This window comes from Mobula birostris, chromosome 2 (genome assembly GCF_030028105.1).
Source record: "Mobula birostris isolate sMobBir1 chromosome 2, sMobBir1.hap1, whole genome shotgun sequence".
In the NCBI taxonomy this organism is placed as follows: domain Eukaryota; kingdom Metazoa; phylum Chordata; class Chondrichthyes; order Myliobatiformes; family Myliobatidae; genus Mobula; species Mobula birostris.
This window is the reverse complement of record NC_092371.1, coordinates 209,705,313-209,722,563: the sequence shown is the minus strand read 5'-3', so window position 1 is coordinate 209,722,563 and position 17,251 is coordinate 209,705,313. Positions and strand designations below refer to the sequence as shown.

At 42.1% G+C, this 17,251-nt stretch overlaps 1 protein-coding gene across 12 annotated transcripts in view; it reads left to right on the top strand.

The window, feature by feature from the left end:
* Nucleotides 1-17,251, top strand: part of dtnba (dystrobrevin, beta a) — a 505,261-nt gene that overhangs the window by 187,261 nt on the left and 300,749 nt on the right. For 11 of the 12 annotated variants that reach the window (XM_072251383.1, XM_072251379.1, XM_072251384.1 and 8 more), the window contains 2 exons: nt 5,017-5,097; nt 15,939-16,152. In XM_072251383.1, coding sequence (XP_072107484.1) covers nt 5,017-5,097; nt 15,939-16,152 — 295 coding nt within the window. Of the gene's footprint in view, nt 1-5,013; nt 5,098-15,915; nt 16,153-17,251 lie in introns of those variants that run through there. The other variant, XM_072251387.1, reaches the window with a different exon arrangement.

Sequence of the window (17,251 nt, the reverse complement as noted above, 5' to 3'; positions counted from 1 at the left end):
CTGCCATTTCTTTGCCCATTCTCCCAATCTGTCTAAGTTCCTCTGTAGCCTCTTTACTTCCTGAAAGCTAACTGCTGCTCCACCTATCTACGTATTGTCTGCAGACTTTGTAACAAAGCCATCAATTCAGTCGACTAGATTGTTGACATATAACCTAAGAATTGGTCCTAACACAGACCACTGTGTAACACCACTAGTCACCGGCAGCCAACCAGAAAACGCTCCCTTTATTCCTGCTCTTTGCCTCCTGCCAGTTAGCCACTGCCTTGCCCATGCGAGAGTCTTTCCCTTAATACTATGGGCTTGTAGCTTGTTCAGCAGCCTCATGTGTGGCACCTTGTCAAAGGCCTTCTGAATATCCAAGTACACAACATCAACTGATTCTCCTTTGTCTATCTGATTTGTTATTTCTTCAAAGAATTCCAATAGAATTCTTTAGAATGTAGAAGATTGAGTAGAGATTTGATAGAGGTATACAAAATTATGAGGGGTATAGACAATAGACAATAGGTGCAGGTGTAGGCCTTTCGGCCCTTTGAGCCTGCACTGCCATTCACTGTGATCATAGCTGATCATCCACGATCAGTACCCCGTTCCTGCCTTGTCCCCATATCCCTTCACTCCGTTATCTTTAAGGACTCTATCTAACTCTTTCTTGAGAGAATCCAGAGAATTGGCCTCCACTGCCTTCTGAGGCAGAGCATTCCACAGATCCACAACCCCCTGTGTGAAAAAGATTTTCTTCAACTCTGTTCTAAATGGTCTACCCCTTATTCTTAAACTGTGGCCTCTGATTCTGTACTCCCTCAACATTGGGAGCATGTCTCCTGCCTCTAGCGTGTCCAATCCCTTAATAACCTTATATGTTTTAATCAGATCCCCTCTCATCCTAAATTCTGGTTTATACAAGCCCAGTTGCTCCAATCTTTCAACGTATGACATTCCCACCATCCCTAGAATTAACCCAGTGAACCTACGCTGCACTCCCTCCATAGCAAGAATGTCCTTCCTCAAATTTGGAGACCAAAACTGCAGACAATACTCCAGGTGGGGTCTCACCAGGGCCTTGTACAACTGCAGAAGGACCTCTTTGCACCTATACTCAACTCCCCTTGTTATGAAGGCCAACATACCTTCACCGCCTGCTGTACCTGTATACTTACTTTCAGTGACCGATGAACAAGGATACCCAGATCTCATTGTACTTGTCACCATTCAGATAGTAATCTGCCTTCCTGTTCTTGCCACCAAAGTGGATAACCTCACATTTATCCACATTAAACTGCATCTGCCCACTCACCCATCCTGCCAAGTAACCCTGCATTCTCATAACATCCTCCTCACATTTCACACTGTCACTCAACTTTGTGTCATTTACAAATTTGCTAATGTTACTTTTAATCCCTTCATTTAAATCATTGATGTATATTGTAAATAACTGTGGCCCTAGCACCGAGCCTTGTGGTACCCCACTAGTCACTGCCTGCCATTCTGAAAAGGACCTGTTAATGCCTAATCTTTGTTTCCTGTCTGCCAACCAATTTTCTGTCCATGTCAGTACCCACCCCCCCCCCAGTACCATGTATAGATAGGGTAAATGCAAGCAGGCTTTTTTCACTGAGGTTGGGTGGGACTACAACCATTGGTCATGGGGGTAAGGGTGAAAGAAGAGAAATTTAAGGGGAGCAGGAGGAGAAACCTTTCCACTTGAGGGTCGTGAGACTGTGGAATGAGCTGACCTTACAGGTAAGTTCAATTTCAATGTTTAAGAGAAGTTTAGATAGGTACATGGATAATAGGGGTGTGATGGGTTATGTTCCTGGTGCAGGTCGATGGGAGTAGGCAGCTTAAATGGTTTTGGCATGGACTCAATGGGCAAAGGGCCTGTTTCTGTGTTTGATTCTCTGACTGTTGGCTGAATTAAAGGTGATAATGAATCAGCATATAGGAGAGAAATTGAAAATCTGGCTGAGTGGTGCCACACAGCAACCTGACACTGAATGTCAGCAAAACCGAAGAGCTGATTATTGACTGGAGGGGAAAGAAACCGACTGGCTGTGAGTTGGTCCGCATTCGGGGATTGGAGGTGTGGAGGGTCAGCAGCTTTGAATTTCTCAGTGTTACTGTATCAGAGAATATGTCCTGGGTCCAACATGTAAGTACTATTACCAAGAAGGCACGACTGTGTCTCTACTTTCTTAGAAGTTTGCGCAAGACTTTCACAAACTTCGATAGATGTGCAGTGCAGAGTATTTTGTCTAGTTACGTGACACCCTGATATGGAAACACCAATGCCCAAGACTGGAAAGGTCTTCAAAAAGTGGGGGCTAAGCATGCAGCCTTGTGGTTCATCTATGCTGATGAAGATCATGGAGGAGATGATGTTGCTAATCCCAATTGACTGGGGTCTGCATGAGGAAATAGAGGATCTAGTTGCACAAGGAAGTATGGAGACCCAAGTCTTGGAGCGTATGGATTATTTTTGAGTGGGCGATAGTATTGAATGCAGAGCTGTAGTCAATGAAGAGCATCCTGATGCATGCATCTTCACTGTCCAGATGTTCCCGGAATGAGTGAAGAGCCAATGAAATTTCCTTTGCTGTTGACATGTTGTGACTGTAGGCAAACTAGAGTGGACTGAAGTTGCTGCTCAGGCAGAAGTTGATAATGCTTCAAAGCACTTCATCACAGCGGATGTAGGTGGTGCTGAATGATAGTTACTGAGGCAGGTTGCTGTGTCCTTCTTGAAGCAAGTGGGTATCTCAGACTGCCGAAGCAAGAGGTTAAAGATATCAGCCGTTAGGTCAGCTCAGGTCTTTAGTACTTGGCCAGGTACCCCATCTGGGACGGATGCTTTCCATGGATTCACCCTCCTGAAGGATGCTCTCACGTTGACCTCAGAGACCGACACCACAGGTTTGTCAGGGTTGTGGGACTTCATGAAGGTGCCTGCATGCTTTTTTTTCAGTCAAAGCGAGCATAAGAGGCATTGAGCTCATCTGGGAGCGAAACCTTGTTGTCACATACTGTATGACAGTGGCTTTACTTTGGAGGAGGTAATAGCATACAAGCCTGCTACTTTGAATGTGAAATGGCTTTCCGGAGTTCGTAACTGGACTTCTTGTACTTTACTTGGTTGCCAGACTTGAACGCTACCGATTTGGTCCTCAGCATGCTACAGGTCTCTTAGTTCATTCAGGGCTTCTGGCTGGGAAAGATTCTAAATGATTTTGTGGAGATGCACTCATCTATGACTGACTTTATAAAGTCCATGACAATTGTGGTACATTGGTTCAGATCCTCTGAGTCCTTAAACATGACCTTGTATACTGACTTAAAGCAGTTCTGTAGCAACTCCTCTCCCTCCTGTGACCCAGCTCGTCATTGTCCTTACCTCTGGAGTGAATGATGAAATACAAGTACTTTGATAATAAATTTACTTTGAACTTCGAACATTCTGTGCCAGTGTTGTGATTTGAATTCATACTTATACTTTATGGTCGCCAAACAATTGATACTAGAGCGTATAATCATCACAGCGATATTTGATTGTGTGCTTCCCGCTCCCTGGATTACAAATCGATAGTAAATATTAAAAATTTAAATTATAAATCATAAATAGAAAATAGGAAAATGGGAAGTAAGGTAGTGCAAAAAATCCGAAAGGCAGGTCTGGATATTTGGAGGGTATGGCCCAGGTCCAGGTCAAGATCCATTCAGCAGTCTTATCACAGTTGGAAGGAAGCTGTTCCCAAATCTGGCCGTATGAGTCTTCAAGCTCCTGAGCCTTCTCCCGGAGGGAAGAGGGACGAAAAGTGTGTTGGCTGGGTGGGCTGTGTCCTTGATTATCCTGACAGCACTGCTCCGACAGCGTGCAGTGTAAAGTGAGTCCAAGGACGGAAGATTGGTTTGTGTGATGTGCTGCACCGTGTTCACGATCTTCTGCAGCTTCTTCCGGTCTTGGACAGGGCAACTTCCATACCAGGTTGTAATGCACCCTAGAAGAATGCTTTCTACGGTGCATCTATAAAAATTAGTGAGTGTTTTAGGGGACAGGCCAAATTTCTTTAGTTTTCTCAGGAAGTAAAGGTGCTGGTGGGCCTTCTTGGCAATGGACTCTGCTTGGTTGGACCAAATCAGGTCATACAGATGCAGTATAATGATTGCTTATTAAGGAAGAATGTTTTCTGTTTAGTTGTTTGGTAATTGGTATTTTAAAGAACCAAACTCTTGTAGGACAATAACAAACTTAACCAAAGTATAACGATAAACATAGCAAATGCTGTTGAACTCAGATGATAAAAACCATAAGGGTAGGAAGAAGCTGGTATTAAAGAAGGAAAGATTTTTTTTAATGTTCTGGGTTGTGGGTCAGACAATCTCAATGTCTATATCAACTTAATCCTCTGGATTTTAAAGTAATTTATTTTCTTCCACCTTACAAAATCTTCATTGGTTTTGCCTCACAATATATCCTGGTTGTTTAAATAGTGAGATGTTGAGCTTTGGTTCTACAGTTTGAAAAATATCAAGCAAACTTTTTAGATAATATTTTAACCTACATTATTTATTCACAAATTGTGAATTAACAATATAAAAAAATATTTCCAACCTCTATGATGGGAATCAGATATATTATTATTGTGTTATATGACATAAAATTTGTTACTTTGTGGCAGTAATACAGCATAAATTTACTATGAATTACAAAGTAAATGAAAAGGCCTAATGAGGTAGTGTTTATGGGTTCATGGACCTTTTAGAAATCTGATAGTGGAGGAGGAGAAGTTGGTTCTAAATTATTGAGTGTGGGTCTTCAGGCTCCTGTACCCATCTCCCTGATGGGAGTAATGAACAGAGGGCATGTTCTGCATGATGATGGATGCCACCGCCTTGCTCTTCCATTTAACTAATAACATTTATTGGTTATGTTGAAAATATCTTGATTATCAATGCACCATCAGAACTTTGGTCATTTTGATCCCTTTTCTTCAGATTTCTTGTTTTTCATTCCAGGGGCTCAGAACTATGACGTGATCCGGCTGTCCACCTATCGTACAGCGTGCAAACTGCGGTTTGTGCAAAAAAGATGCAATCGTAAGTTTTGGCTCAAAGTAATTTCCTTTAACCTGAAGAGTTGAGTGATTGGGTAGAGGTGGGTCACTGAGTGAAAGGAAACATTGAATATTTGGGACTTGCAGGACAGGTAATTGGCATTTCTTGATTATGTTTTATCTGAGATGAATTTAAGGTAAACTCCTGATAGAAAAGACCTCGAGTGTCCTGGCCAATGTTTACTTGTACTACTTAATCAACAACATCAGAACACATGCACCTGGACTTCGCAATTCTTCAAGGGATCAACTTTACTCGCAATTAGCGTTTTGTTGTGCTGTGTTGTCATGACATGCGACAAAAACATTTAAAAATATAAAGAAATGTACAAAGATAAGTTAGAGGTTAAAGTATGAATATAGATTAAAGATGAGCATAAATACATACCAGGTTGTATCTGCAATGTAAACATTATTGTAAAAAAGTGTTTTAAAGTGTTTTCAGTGCAAAGCAGTGACAGAGGTAATAGATAGAGAGGGTGGGTGGGCCTGACTAGAATGGTTGATCAGATTAACTGTCGTGGGGGCGGGGGGAGGGGAAGAAACCTTTAAGATGGTGTTAGGTATTTGTTTGAATAGCCCTATAGCACTTTCCCAAAGGGAGCTTTTGGAAAATGCAGTTTACTGGGTGTTGATGATGAAATCTGTGGATTTGCCCCAATTATTGTCAAAACTCACAATAACAAAGATTTTTTACAGGGATGTAGATGTATGTAGCAATATGAAGGTTGCTGTCAACGTATCCCCATAGGGTGCTCTCAGGCACTGAGCTCAATACAGAATTGAAAGAGGGAACGATGTCAGCTAACTGCCCAATAATATATATAAAGGCATCCGTTAGTCTTGCGAGACCATGGATCTGCGCCTGGAAAGTCTTTGCTTTCCAGGGCGCAGGCCTGGGCAAGGTTTTTATGGAAGGCTGGCAAGTCTCCCCTCTCCACGACACCGATGTTGTCCAAGGGAAGAGCAAGGGCCGACACAGCTTGTCGCAGAGTACTGTGTGGTTAAGTGCTTTGCTTAAGGACACAACACGTTGCCTCGGCTGGGGCTCAAACGCACAACCTTCAGATCGCTAGCCCAATGCCTTAAACACTTGGCAACGTGCCCAACTGCCCAATACCTGAGGATGAAACATATTGAAAAACTCTGCACTTATTGAGAAGCAATAACACAATAACCAATAACACATTAATTTAGACAAAATCCCATTGTTTTTAATTTTAAAAGATGTATTATGAATTGTTTTGGACATCTTTTAAAGTATGATCGTCTAAAGATTTTAATGTTGCTTTTTTTTATTAAAACTGAACAATTCTGGTTATATCTTGTTAGATTCTGATGTTTTAATATAAGGTTTCTTCAAAAGTCAGGAAAGGCACAAAACGTGTTGTTTCATGATCGTTTTATTAAGTGTTAATAGACCAAAGATAGTTGAAAGCAAACAGTGATAGTTAAAGAGAGGGAGAGTTGAAAGATCTAAGAACTAAGATGGCACTGGTCTTGTGTACAGCTTTTTTATTCTACATGGATAAGGATAATTCCATTCAAATTTGGAAATAAGAGTTAACCAATGAGAAAGCTTTTATTCAGATAATGCAGTACCCAGAGACGCTTCCAGAACTTCCTAGAATTTTACAAATATAACTAGGTAAATATACCTAGGTAAACTACAGTACGTGACAAAATGGCATGGAAGGACATAGGGCAGAGATATTTTTGAGTGTATCATCTAGGTCAACACTTGGAGGATCACTGAAAGCTCACTCTGATAAACACTATGAATTTGCACCAAATCCATAGTTGTTAGCAGTTTCACAAGAAGATCTGTAGATGCTGGAAAACCAAGCAACACACACAAATTGCTGGAGCAACTTAGCAGGCAGTCCTGATGAAGGGTCTTTCCCTGTAATATCGACTGTTTACTCTTTTCCACAGATGTTGCTTGGCTTGCTGAGTTCCTCCAGCATTTTGTGTGTGTTGCTGGCAGTTTGATCATATCGTACTGCTGTTTGCCATGTGTTGCTGTGGCGAAATTATTTGACGTGGTTCCTTCATCTCAATAATGGAGGTGCTTGAGAAGAAAGTTCTTCATTGGATGTAAGGGTTTTGGAATCTTCTGAAAGATGTGTTTAAAGTGATATAATCAGATATATCCTGTTCGTGGTCTTCTGCTGCTGTAGCCCATCCAGTACCAAATAATTAGCCATTTGAGTAATTCTTCAATCTATTAATTGTTAGATTTACAGATTTTTGCTAAAGTACTAATGACTGCTTGGAATTGGCCTCTTCAGTTTACAAAGCTATTTTTCACTCTGGTGAACACAGTGTGGCACTCTCCATGCATTCCTATTCACTGTGCTGAAATGCATGCAAGGCATTTTAACTCATCTTTTAATAAAAGAAAATGTGCTTGAGTTAAATAGAGGAGCCCCCTAAGTAGTTAAAGGGTCATTGCTACAGGGCAGACAGCTTGGGTCTTTAGGATTGTGCCGTTAATAACACAGTGAGGTAGACCCTATTTACACTAATTCTACACTGAACCTATTTTATTTCTTCCTGCATTCTCATTAACTTTCCCTCCATCCCCAGAATCCACCACTCACCTACACACTTGGAAAGATTTACAGTGGGCAATTAACCGACCAGCCCACATGTCTTTGGGACGTGGTTGGAAGAGGGAGTACTTACAGTGTGGTGGCCAAAGGTCACACAGCAAGGTTTAGGCTTAAGACAAAGAGAAATCCATTTTTATTTCAGGGAAAGGAGCAACGTTCAGAATCAGAATCAGGTTTATTATCACCAGCATGTGATGTGAAATTTGTTAGTTTAGCAGCAGCATTTCAATGCAATACATAATCTAGCAGAGAAATAAAATAAAATAATAATAATAAATAAATGTCCATTTAGGAATCAGATGCTGGAAGGGAAGAAGCTGTTTCTGAATCGCTTCTGTACCTCCTACCTGATGGTAACAGTGAGAAAAGGGCTTGCTCTGGGTGCTGGAGGTCCTTTCTGAGGCACTGCTCCCTGAAGATGTCCTGCGTACTTTGTAGGCTAGTACCCAAGATGGAGCTGACTAGATTTACACCCTCTGCAGCATACCAGACAGTGATGCAGCCTGTCAGAATGCTCTCTACGTTACAACTATAGAAACTTTGAGTGTATACTTTATACTTTATTGTCGCCAAACAATTGGTACTAGAACGTACAATCATCACAGTGATATTTGATTCTGTGCATCACACTCCCTGGATTACAAATATTAAATATTAAAGATATTTAAAATAGTCAAAATTAGTAAATATTAAAAATTTAAATTATAAATCATAAATAGAAAATAGAAAAATGGAAAGTAAGGTAGTGCAAAAAACACCGATAGGCAGGTCCGGATATTTGGAGGGTATGGCCCAGATCCGGGTCAAGATCCATTCAGCAGTCTTATCACAGTTGGAAAGAAGCTGTTCCCAAATCTGGCTGTACGAGTCTTCAAGCTGCTGAACCTTCTCCCAGAGGGAAGAGGAATGAAAAGTGTGTTGGCTGGGTGGGTCATGTCCTTGATTATCTTGGCAGCACTGCTCCGACAGCGTGCGGTGTAAAGTGAGTCTATGGACGGAAGATTGGTTTGTGTGATGTGCTGCACCGTGTTCACGATCTTCTGCAGCTTCTTTCGGTCTTGGACAGGACAACTTCCTTACCAGGTTGTGATGCACCCTAGAAGAATGCTTTCTACGGTGCATCTATAAAAATTAGTGAGGGTTTTAGGGACAGGCCAAATTTCTTTAGTTTTCTCAGGAAGTAAAGGTGCTAGTGGGCCTTCTTGGCAGTGAACTCTGCTTGGTTGGACCAAGTCAGGTCATTTGTGATATTGACCCCGAGGAACTTAAAGCTTTTGACCTTGCGCACCACCGATGTAAATTGGGTTGTGCGGTCCACTACTCCTTCTGAAGTCAACAACCAATTCCTTCGTCTTGCTGACATTGAGAGATAGGTTATTGTCTTCGCACCATGCCACCAGGATCTTAATTTCCTCTCTGTACTCAAACTCATCATTACCCGAGATACGGCCTACAAAAATGAAGCTTCATTCCTTTCCTTCCTACCAAAATGCATGTTACATTTCATTGCGTTAAACAAAATCTACCTCACATCTACCTGTTCCAGCCTGATTAAATCCTGTTGAAAGCTCTCACAATCTTCACAGTTCACAGCACTGCCAAGTTCTGTGACGTTCTTAAACTTGCAAGCTGCAACTAAGCTGCCTGCATTTTGAACAGTATTTGTTGACATGCCAAATCTCTTCAAATTCCTGATAAAGTATAGCTGCTGTCTTGCCTTCTTTATAACTACATCGTTCTGTTGGGACCAGGTGAGATCCTCAGAGATCTTGACACCCAGGAACTTGAAGCTGCTCACTCTCTCCACTTCTGCTCCCTCTATGAGGATTGTTATGTGTTCCTTCATCTTACCCTTCCTGAAGTCCACAATCAGCTCTTTTGTCTTACTGACATTGAGTGCCAGGTTGTTGCTGCGGCACCACTCCACTAATTGGCATATCTCACTTGAGTACACCCTCCCGTTACCACCTGTGATTCTACCAACAATGGTTGTATCATCAGCAAATTTATAGATGGTATTTGAGCTATGCCTAGCCACACCATCATGTATATAGAGAGTAGAGCAGTGGGCTAAGCACATACCCCTGAGGTGCGCTGTTCAAAATGCAGGCAGGTTAGTTGCAGCTTGCAAGTTTAAGAACGTCACAGAACTTGGCAGTGCTGTGAACTGTGAAGATTGTGAGAGCTTTCAACAGGATTTAATCAGGGTGGAACGGGTAGATGTGAGGTAGATTTTGTTTAACGCAATGAAATGTAACATGCATTTTGGTAAGAAGGAAAGGAATGAAGCTTCATTTTTTTAATGGCTGACACATCATATGGATAGCTTGTACAGAAGTGGACAAGGTTTAATGCTCTGCAGTGAATTTAAGTTCTATCTATCATTGAACCTTTTGCCATTAATTTGTGTCTCAAACAAGTTGACGCTGTTCCATAGTTAATAGTAGAGCGGTGGGATGTGAATAGCTTGGATGTTCAAAATAGAGTCAGTAACTGCTTCTCAACTGACATTTCTGCAGAGTTTGCACATGAACAGCAGGAGGTAGATTTGGCTTGATCTTGTTTTTTAAAATTTCTTTGAAGGTATTTTAATGCTCACACATCAGTTGCATTGAAATTGAAAAAGTTTAAAGATTGCACATTCTTAACTTTGCCTTTCCTATTCAATAAATCGATGGCCTGAATCTTTAATTGATATGGTCAGAAGATTTCAATTCCTTGGGGCTCAATGTAATGTGGCAATAATAAATCTCTCAAGAACGGGTATGATTTCAGATGTAACTTTCCAATTATATACTAGAAAAAATTCCACCACATCATGTGGGGCTTTACTCCCTGTTGTGTACACTCACTCTTGTTATTTTAAAACATCCAAAGGGCTCAGCTGCATGCCTAGAACAATAATTGTAATCAGAAGGATTTAAGAACATAAATTGCCACAAAAAATGCAATACAAGTCCAATGAAAGATCATAGTATCCAAACTTAGAAAGAAGAATTATACTGTAATAATACACCGGGAGTTTTGATCTCTGACGTAAGTGCATGTCATCTTTTGTTCTCTGACTTCAGTTAGCCTGCAACAGTGCAGCAGCAGCTTAAATCTTTCCTCAAGGAGAGAATGACCCCACTGCAAAGACCCTACTTCTTAATAGCACAAAGCAGTTCATTTAATTTCAACGTTTCACCAGATGTGTATTCATCTGGGAGTTGGAGCAAACCAAGATGAGTGATTTGTCATTGATTACATTCCAGAAGTTTTAAGTGCAATTGTAATTTGGATTTTCACTTAAGATTTTAAACATCTGTTACTTTATTGATCTCCTGCTGAAATCCAGAGACTAGGAGAGAAAATGTGTGAATCGCTTCAGACACACCAATAATTCAGCCCTCACAAAATGCCGGAGAAACTCAGCAGGCCAGGCAGCATCAATTCAAAAGAGTAAACAGTTGATGTTTTGGGCTGAGACCCTTCCTGCTGAGTTTCTCCAGCATTTTAGATTTCCAGCATCTGCAGGTTTTTTTATGTTTGGGAATAATTCAACCCAACTCTTAACTTTCACAGACTATTCAAACATGAAAGAGATTTGACTTCCCAGTACTTGAATATGAAAGTGCAAGTTAGTTTGCTTCTTGAAAATCCTAGTACATGCCCAGTAAGTCCTGTGGCTGTGTGCGTGCATTTTTGTTCTTCTGTTGTGTTTTCACCATTTGTGAACCATTTACTGGGTGTAATACAGAAAAAAAATGAAAAACACTGAATCTTGTGACCCAAGTAATGTGAAGATTTTGCATGATAGAAAGGTCTTAATGATGACAACTCGCGGATACCTCCTCTTATTTACCCCTTGATCGTGACCCCACTAAGGAGCACCAGGCCATTGTCTCCCACACCATCACCGACTTTATCTGCTCAGGGGATGTCCCATCCACTGCTACCAACCTTATAGTTCCCACACCCCGCACTTCCCGTTTCTACCTCCTACCCAAGATCCACAAACCTGCCTGTCCTGGCCGACCTATTGTCTCAGCTTGCTCCTGCCCCACCGAACTCATTTCTGCATACCTCGACACTGTTTTATCACCCCTTGTTCAATCCCTTCCGACCTATGTTCGTGACACTTCTCACGCTCTTAAACTTTTCGATGATTTTAAGTTCCCTGCCCCCCACCGCTTTATTTTCACCATGGATGTCCAGTCCTTATATCCCCCATCAGGAAGGTCTCAAAGCTCTACGCTTCTTTTTGGATTCCAGACCTAATCAGTTCCCCTCTACCACCACTCTGCTCCGTCTAGCGGAATTAGTCCTTACTCTTAATAATTTCTCCTTTGGCTCCTCCCACTTCCTCCAAACTAAAGGTGTAGCTATGGGCACCCGTATGGGTCCTAGCTATGCCTGCCTTTTTGTTGGGTTTGTGGAACAATCTACGTTCCGTGCCTATTCTGGTATCTGTCCCCCACTTTTCCTTCGCTACATCGACGACTGCATTGGCGCTGCTTCCTGCACGCATGCAGAACTCGTTGACTTTATTAACTTTGCCTCCAACTTTCACCCTGCCCTCAAGTTTACCTGGTCCATTTCCGACACCTCCCTCCCCTTTCTAGATCTTTCTGTCTCTGTCTCTGGAGACAGCTTATCCACTGATGTCTACTATAAGCCTACTGACTCTCACAGCTATCTGGACTATTCCTCTTCTCACCCTGTCTCTTGCAAAAACGCCATCCCCTTCTCGCAATTCCTCCGTCTCCGCCGCGTCTGCTCTCAGGATGAGGCTTTTCATTCTAGGACGAGGGAGATGTCTTCCTTTTTTAAAGAAAGGGGCTTCCCTTCCTCCACTATCAACTCTGCTCTTAAACGCATCTCCCCCATTTCACGTACATCTGCTCTCACTCCATCCTCCCGCCACCCCACTAGGAATAGGGTTCCCCTGGTTCTCACCTACCACCCCACCAGCCTCCGGGTCCAACATATTATTCTCCGTAACTTCCGCCACCTCCAACGGGATCCCACCACTAAGCACATCTTTCCCTCCCCCCCCCCCCCCCGCATTCCGCAGGGATCGCTCCCTACACAACTCCCTTGTCCATTCGTCCCCCCCATCCCTCCCCACTGATCTCCCTCCTGGCGCTTAACCGTGTAAGCGGAACAAGTGCTACACATGCCCTTACACTTCCTCCCTTACCACCATTCAGGGCCCCAAACAGTCCTTCCAGGTGAGGCAACACTTCACCTGTGAGTCGACTGGGGTGATATACTGTGTCCGGGAGTGCTCCCGATGTGGCCTTTTATATATTGGCGAGACCCGGCGCGGACTGGGAGACCGCTTTGCTGAACATCTACGCTCTGTCCGCCAGAGAAGGCAGGATCTCCCAGTGGCCACACATTTTAATTCCACATCCCATTCCCATTCTGACATGTCTATCCACGGCCTCCTCTACTGTAAAGATGAAGCCACACTCGGGTTGGAGGAACAACACCTTATATTCCGTCTGGGTAGCCTCCAACCTGATGGCATGAACATCGACTTCTCTAACTTCCGCTAATGCCCCACCTCCCCCTCGTACCCCATCTGTTACTTATTTTTATGCACACATTCTTTCTCTCACTCTCCTTTTTCTCCCTCTGTCCCTCTGAATATACCTCTTGCCCATCCTCTGGGGTCCCCCCCCCCCTTGTCTTTCTTCCCGGACCTCCTGTCCCATGATCCTCTCGTATCCCCTTTTGCCAATCACCTGTCCAGCTCTTGGCTCCATCCCTCCCCCTCCTGTCTTCTCCTATCATTTTGGATCTCCCCCTCCCCCTCCAACTTTCAAATCCCTTACTCACTCTTCCTTCAGTTAGTCCTGACGAAGGGTCTTGGCCTGAAACGTCAACTGCACCTCTTCCTACAGATGCTGCTTGGCCTGCTGCGTTCACCAGCAACTTTGATGTGTGTTGCTTGAATTTCCAGCATCTGCAGAATTCCTGTTGTTTAAGGTCTTACTGATATTGTTTTAGCTGAAGGAATTTGTATATGTGCTACCAGGGGCACTGATATAATTTCAGGAAGGTGTTTTTCCTGATTGATTTTACATGCTGCTTATTGGTACTGTGGAATGTATCAGGATTGTCTTTAGATTGATGCATTTAAAATTCCAACCAGTCTTTCAGGGAATTCCATATTGATTCCTTGTCAGCTTGGTGATAAGTTTTAGTATTGATGGTGGGCGTGAATGTAGGTGGATAATTTTAGAATAACTGTCCTGCTATGTGGTTGAAGCCGAGTAAATAATTTAAGTTGTCCCATCAATCCTACTAAAAGTTCATGAAGATCCCGCCTGTACTCTTTTCTCTATCAATGACAATAAACACTTTTAGAGAAAAGGAAGAAATAATAGACTCTTTTTCATGTGGTGCCATTTTGACCTTGAGGCATCTCAAAGTTTTGTATTGCCTATGAAATCTTTTAATGTTTTAAATGTAGGAACATACCAATTACATAAAACCCTCCACTTAATATATGATTGAAAAGGTAGCTTTTGATGCATCCCTTTGCCAAAGTTATCCGAGAATATGAGCTCAAGTCTGAACAGTTTTCTTTTTAATCAATAGCCTTAAAAATTTGAGGCAAGAATACTTAAAATAGATGCTAGTAAGTATTAAAGTGAGGTGAGTGGGGGCAGATTAGGGAAATTTGGTGGGCTAGAGAGGGGAGATTACAGTGAAAGGACCAAAGGAAGTGCAAGAGAGGAGGAAATAGGAACAAGGCAGAAAGAACAGAGGCAATGCAGAATAACAGGGTGAAAGAGGAAATGTTCCCAAGACCATTTCTGCCTTTACTTCTACAGTGTTCCCCTGCTTGAGGGTTGGTCATTTGGATAATTTTCACTTGAGCAGTCAAATAGCATGTGTAGAGAAACTGAGTCTAAGGTAAATAGGGAGAATGGAAGGAAAAGAAATAGTTTGTTTCCTTGTTCCTGGAGATGGCCAGGAATTTGATTGAGTCTCATTTATGTTACAGAGTGATGATACGGGTCATTGCAAATTGCTTCTTTTTGTATTCTTCGGAGAAAATACTTCCCATAAAAATGTGCCATCCTGTGTTTGCATTATCTGATTAATTAAACATCCCTCTGTCCGACATGGGGTTAGAATGTGTACAGGTTTTAACGGTCTTGTGCCTTTGGAAAAAATGCTGTAAGATATAAATATCAATGTTGCTGCTGCCAAAACAATTGCGCAGAGTAAATGAGTGATCTTAGAAAATACTTTGTCTTTGCCATGTAATTTCACAGGAAGTAAGCTGATTAATAATTCAAATAGGAAACAAGCTACTGGTTAAAATTTTCCAATTTCATTGATGATTAGTAATTATTTTACTGTGCTAGTAATATGAGGCATGGACTCAAAGTTTAAAGATGAAAGTTCAGATTCTACCTCGGCAATTTCAAAACTTGAATTCAGTACAGCAAAAAAATCTGAAATTTGAAAACCCTCAGTAATTATTGGGAAAGGCATCAGACCCACAGCAAAATGTTTTATCTCTGAAATAGCTGAGCAAGGTACTCATTTTGTATCAAACTTCTTTGAAGAGAAATAGTGAAAGTAAACCACGAATAGATCATTTGATGTTGATTTAGGCAAATGATTGGGAGATGACAAAGGCTTGTCAAGTCCAGTTTTGTGAAGTTTTCCCTCGTTTCTCTGGGGATGTGCTAGTATTTGGAGATTTGGCCCACATACAAGTTCGACCAATCTTTTCAGTTTTCCATATCGTTCCAGACATGCCCATCCCAGAGAGAGCAGCACCGTTTTGCATCTCTACCACCTTCCTTGCTGCTTCAACTAATGTTCTTCATGGAAGATGGTGATTCATCAGCTGAGGGGGTCGGGGGGACAGTCAGCAGGAGGTTTGACATGTAACACTTCATGGGTTCTGGAAATATGACTGAAGAATCCGGAAGCGCTCCCTCCTGGTGGATTTTCTTTACCTTCCTCATTGAATTAAAGGGGCCAAATTGAGAGTAATCTTTACACGCAGCAAAGATCCTGTGAAAGTGGAGGTGAAGAATCCAGTGTATAAGAACTGGCAATGCAGTGCTGTAAAGGCTATGTTATAGTTGGTATCTGAAATGTATGCGTTCTCCTAACTAAATAATTTTAGGAATTGTGAGGCTATGTGCGTATGTTTGTTTTTGCTTTGACAGTTCATCTTCCTTCTCGCCTACAGTCCATCTTGTAGATATATGGAACATGATTGAAGCTTTTCGGGATAATGGCCTCAACACCTTAGACCACAGCACAGAAATAAATGTATCTCGATTAGAGACCATCATTTCATCTATCTATTACCAGCTGAATAAACGCCTGCCAACCACCCATCAAATCAGTGTGGAACAGTCCATCAGCTTACTTCTCAATTTCGTCATAGCAGCATATGACAGGTCAGTGCTCAGCCAGTCTTGCACATAATGGATGCCTTTTGGTGTCAGAGCATTGAATGTCAATTTTTCTTTTAGAGTTCCTCTTAATGTTCAAATCAAGTATTCTTTCTTTCCAAGTAATGTAGTTAATATTGCTTATAGCTTTTAGTTGTTTAAAGTCAGGGACACAATTCTCTCATTTGGTTATGTTGGCTGGAACGTATCATCAGGGTTGGCACTTGGACTGACCTGAAATCTTACCCATGTTCTGAAGCTACTCTTGGGAATGTTCTTCAGAGCTGTTGTGATGAGGCTGGGAGAGTTTCATCATGAGCCAAGGAATGATATAGCAGGGAAGAAGATCATTAAGGTTATTGAGACACTCCCATTCACCTGCTTTTTTTGCCCTCCAAGGCCTAAAATTAATCTTCTTTTCAGCAACTACTTAATTCTCTGCTGAAAGCTGGTTTTGAATCCCTTTTCTGTTACTGTATTGCAGTTCAGAATGCAACATGTAAAGATATTTTACCTGCAGTTTCAAACACGTTTTCTTAGGTTTCTGTATCTTGTACCATTTGAACCAGCTTTTCCTTTATTTACTCTGTCCTGTCTTGAGATAGAACATAGAACTTTACAGCACATTACAGGCCTTTCGGCCCACAATGTTGTGCTGACCATGTAACCTACTCTAGAGACTGTCTAGAATTTCCCTAGCGCATAGCCCTCTATTTTTTAAGCTCCATGTACCTATCTAAGAGGCTCGTAAAAGACCTGATTGTATCCACTTCCAATGTCACCGCTGGCAGTGCATTCCACACACTCACCACTCTCTGTGTAGAAAAACTTACCCCTGACATCCCCTCAGTACCTATTTCCAAGCACCTTAAAACTATGCCCCCTCGTGTTAGCCATTTCAGCCCTGGGAAAAGCCTCTGGTTATCCATGCGATCAATACCCCCCATCATCTTATACACCTCTATCAGGTCACCTTTCATCCTCCATCGCTCCAAGGAGAAAAGGCCAAGTACACTCAACCTATTCTCATAAGGTACGCCCTCCAATCCAGGCAACATCCTTCTTGTAGTGAGGTGACCAGAACTGAATACAGTACTCCATGTGG